The sequence below is a fragment of the Mauremys mutica genome, chromosome 4, assembly GCF_020497125.1.
Source record: "Mauremys mutica isolate MM-2020 ecotype Southern chromosome 4, ASM2049712v1, whole genome shotgun sequence".
Classification (NCBI taxonomy): Eukaryota; Metazoa; Chordata; order Testudines; family Geoemydidae; genus Mauremys; species Mauremys mutica.
The window spans coordinates 161,706,403-161,709,948 of NC_059075.1; the positions used below are offsets into that span (position 1 = coordinate 161,706,403).

Sequence of the window (3,546 nt, forward strand, 5' to 3'; positions counted from 1 at the left end):
CCAGCAGCAGGGCCCCCCCGCCCGGATCCAGGGGGAGCAGGGGCTGCGGCAGCAGCAGGAGGAAGCAGCAGCAGCCATGAAGGACCGTACTCAGGAGCTGAGGACTGTAAGAGCCAATGTCTCCTTTCTACCTAGCCCCGGGGACCCCCCCGTCCAATCCCCCCCAGGGCATGGGGGCGGGGAGAGAGCCCTGATTCCCCCGGGGGAGGGGACACCAGACCCCCCAGGCTGAGCGCTGCAAGGGGGAGGGGAGATCAGACCCCCCCCAGGCTGAGCGCTGCAAGGGGGAGGGAGATCAGACCCCCCCCCAGGCTGAGCTCTCCAAGGGGGGAGGGAGATCAGAGCCCCCCCCAGGCTGAGCTCTCCAAGGGGGGAGGGAGATCAGACCCCCCCCAGGCAGAGCTCTCCAAGGGGGAGGGGAGATCAGAGCCCCCTCCCCAGGGCCGGGGGGCGGGGAGAGAGCCCTGATTCCCCCGGGACAGGGGACACCAGACCCCCCCAGGCTGAGCGCTCCCAGGGGGAAGGGAGATCAGAGCCCCCCCCCCCCCGCGGCTGAGCTCTCCAAGGGGGGAGGGAGATCAGACCCCCCCAGGCAGAGCTCTCCAAGGGGGAGGGGAGATCAGAGCCCCCTCCCCAGGGCCGGGGGGCGGGGAGAGAGCCCTGATTCCCCCGGGGCAGGGGACACCAGACCCCCCCAGGCTGAGCGCTCCCAGGGGGAAGGGAGATCAGAGCCCCCCCCCCCCCGCGGCTGAGCTCTCCAAGGGGGGGGTTGGGGCAGACCCCCGAGCTCAGGTCTCCAAAGGGGGGAAATTTAGATGGGGAGGGGGGGTCCATTGCTGAACTCCCAGGGAGTGTGTTTGCGGGTGTGTGTGGTGGGGATCCAGTGCCCCCCCCATAGGGACCAAGACGGAGGAGATGATAAGGGGGGGAGGGGGATAACCCCTCCCCAGGATATATTTCCATGGGTCTATGGGAAGGGGTATGTGTGATGGATGCGGGGGGGGGGATTCAGACCCCCCCCAACTCCCTTCTTTCTAGCTCCATCCAACCCGCTCCCACCCCCTCTCTGGTGCCCAAATCGAATCGGGCTTGTCTGTTTCATAATATTTTTTTCCTGGTGATATTTCACCAGATTCCTGGCCAGGATTCCTATTTCCCCCTCACATACTCCCCTTTGGGGGTTTTCTGGGAGGATGCAGGGGGGGAGGAGGAATGCGGTGGCAGGATAAAACATATATATGGGGTGATGGAGAAAGAACCACCCCTTTTCCACACACCCCCAATGTATGTCACAGATCAAGGTTGGGGCGGTGGGCGGGGGTGGGTGGGTGGGAGGGGAGCCGGGAATCTGGGTCTTTGCAAATCTTTCTCTCAAGGAAAAGGCAGGATCTATTTCTGTCTGTGATTCCTGTGGGTTCTATTCGGGTCTGTCTCTGTGTGTGTGTGTGTGTGTGTGTGTGTGTGTGTGTGTGTGTGTGTGTGTGTGTGTGTGTGTGTGTGTGTGTGTGTGTGTGTGTGTGTGTGTGTGTGCGCGCTTGCTCATTTCACTTCCCTAATAAAAATATTGCAGATGGAGAGAAAATTCTCTCCAACAGGATACAGGCAGTTCAGAGGGGTGTGTGTGTGTGTGTGTCTGTGTGTGTGTGTGTGTCTGTGTGTGTGTTTAACAACAAATACCCAGAAACACGGTTTAATTACAGCTTGGGGGGGAAAAATCCTTCCAAAATTGCTAGTTGATTTGCTTTCCGCTTTGCTGCTGCGGGATGGATGGAGCCAGACAGACAATGCTGCTCGGCGCATGGAGTCTAAACTAGTGGTGGCAAGCGCACCCTTCTGCAGTGAACAGAAGCGGGGGCTTTTCCCCCTGTGCTGTGATGCTGGCGGCAGGGAAGGCTGGCTGGGATGGAGGGATGGGGAAAGGCAGAGAGAAGGAGAGAGGCAGCCGGGAATGGAGCGTGCTCGTTTGCTGCAGGGACACAGGGATGGACGGAGAAGGAGGAATAAATGACTCTTTTGGGTGATTGGGCGCCGTTCCCTTCGCTATGAGGATGGAGGGATGGAGAAAGGCAGCGAGGCGGAGAGGTGGGAATGGATTCCAGAGCTCCGGGCTGCTCGCTGGGGCTTCTCCTGGCTAGATTTGAAAGCTGCTGCCTTCTCTGTGGCCCTTGGGCCAGGGGCCGGCAGGACTGGGGGGGGGCTGTGGCCAGCGGGAGGCCCTGGGCCCCGCGCCCCTGGCCCAGCTGCAGGTGCGGGCAGGTGGGTGCAGGGAAGATGGCCCGGCTGGCTGCTGGCGCAGTGGGTGCTGGGTCGGGTTTGCTGCAGGGAGCGGAGGGGGGTTTTCACTCGACGGTGGGGGGTGAATGCAGCAGAGAGACACGGGGGGGGGTGAGAGGGAGTGTGTGGCGTGCATGTGAGTGAGGTGTCTGTCAGTGTGTGATGAGCGTGTGTATGTGATGTGTGTCTGTGAGCAACGGCTGTGTGCCTCTCAGGGTGTATGTGTGTTTGTGTCTGTGTGTGTGTGTCCGACGGCTGTGTGTCTGTCAGGCTGTGTGTGTGTGTGTGTGTGTGTGTGTGTGTGTGCAATGACTGTGTGTCTGTCTGTGAGCAATGGCTGTGTGTCTGTCAGTGCATGTGTGTGTCCCCTCCCGTGTGTGAGCAATGGCTGTGTGCCTCTCAGGGTGTGTGTGTGTGTGTGTGTGTGTGTGTCCCTGACGGCTGTGTGTCTGTCAGGGTGTGTGTGTGTGTGCATGTGTGTGCAATGACTGTGTCTGTCTGTGAGCAACGGCTGTGTGTCTGTCAGTGTGTGCGTGTGTCCCCATGTGTGAGTAACAGCTGTGTGCCTCTCAGAGTGTGTTTGTGTGTGTGTGTGTCCCCGTGTGTGAGTGACAGCTGTGTGTCTGTCAGAGGGGGGGGTGTGCATGTGTGAGCGACAACTGTGTGTCTGTCTGTCTGTGTGTGTCCCCGTGTGTGAGCGACGGCTGTGTGTCCTCGTGTCTGAGCGACAGCTGTGTGTCTCTCAGTATGTGTGTGTGTGTGTGTCCATGTGTGAGCGACGGCTGTGTGTCTGTCAGGGTGTGTGATGCGAGAGAGTGTGTGTGTCTATGTGTGAGCAATGGGGGTGTGTCTATCAGTGTGTGTGAGTTTGTGATGTGTGTATGTCTTTATGTAAGCGATGAGTTTCAGTGTGTGTGATGTGAGTGTGTGTCTATGTGTGAGCAACGGATGTGTATCTGTGAGTGTGTGAGAGTGTGTGTGATGTGTGTGTCAGTATGTGTTATGTGTATGTGTGTGAGAGCAATGTGTGTGTGTCTGTCAGTGTGTGTGAGAGAGTGTGTGAGACACATGTGTGTCCATGTGTGTGATGTACATGTGTCTGTGTGTGAGCAACAAGTGTGTGTCTGTCAGTGTGAGTGTGAGAGAGAGTGTGTGTGATGTGTGTGAGCAATAGGCATGTGTCAGTGTGTGTCGTGTGTGAGTGAGAGTGTATGTGTGACCTGTGTGTCTGTGGGTGAGCAATATGTGTGTCTGTCAGTGTGTGTAATGGGA

The 3,546-nt window shown here is 58.5% G+C and overlaps 1 protein-coding gene across 2 annotated transcripts in view; it reads left to right on the forward strand.

Annotated features, from left to right (window-relative positions):
- LOC123369773 (syntaxin-1B) overlaps positions 1 to 3,546 on the forward strand; it is a 40,444-nt gene continuing 36,898 nt past the window's right edge. For both annotated transcript variants that reach the window (XM_045015721.1, XM_045015722.1), the window contains exon 1: positions 1 to 106. In XM_045015721.1, coding sequence (XP_044871656.1) covers positions 77 to 106 — 30 coding nt within the window. In that variant the 5' untranslated portion in view covers positions 1 to 76. The remainder of the gene's footprint in view (positions 107 to 3,546) is intronic.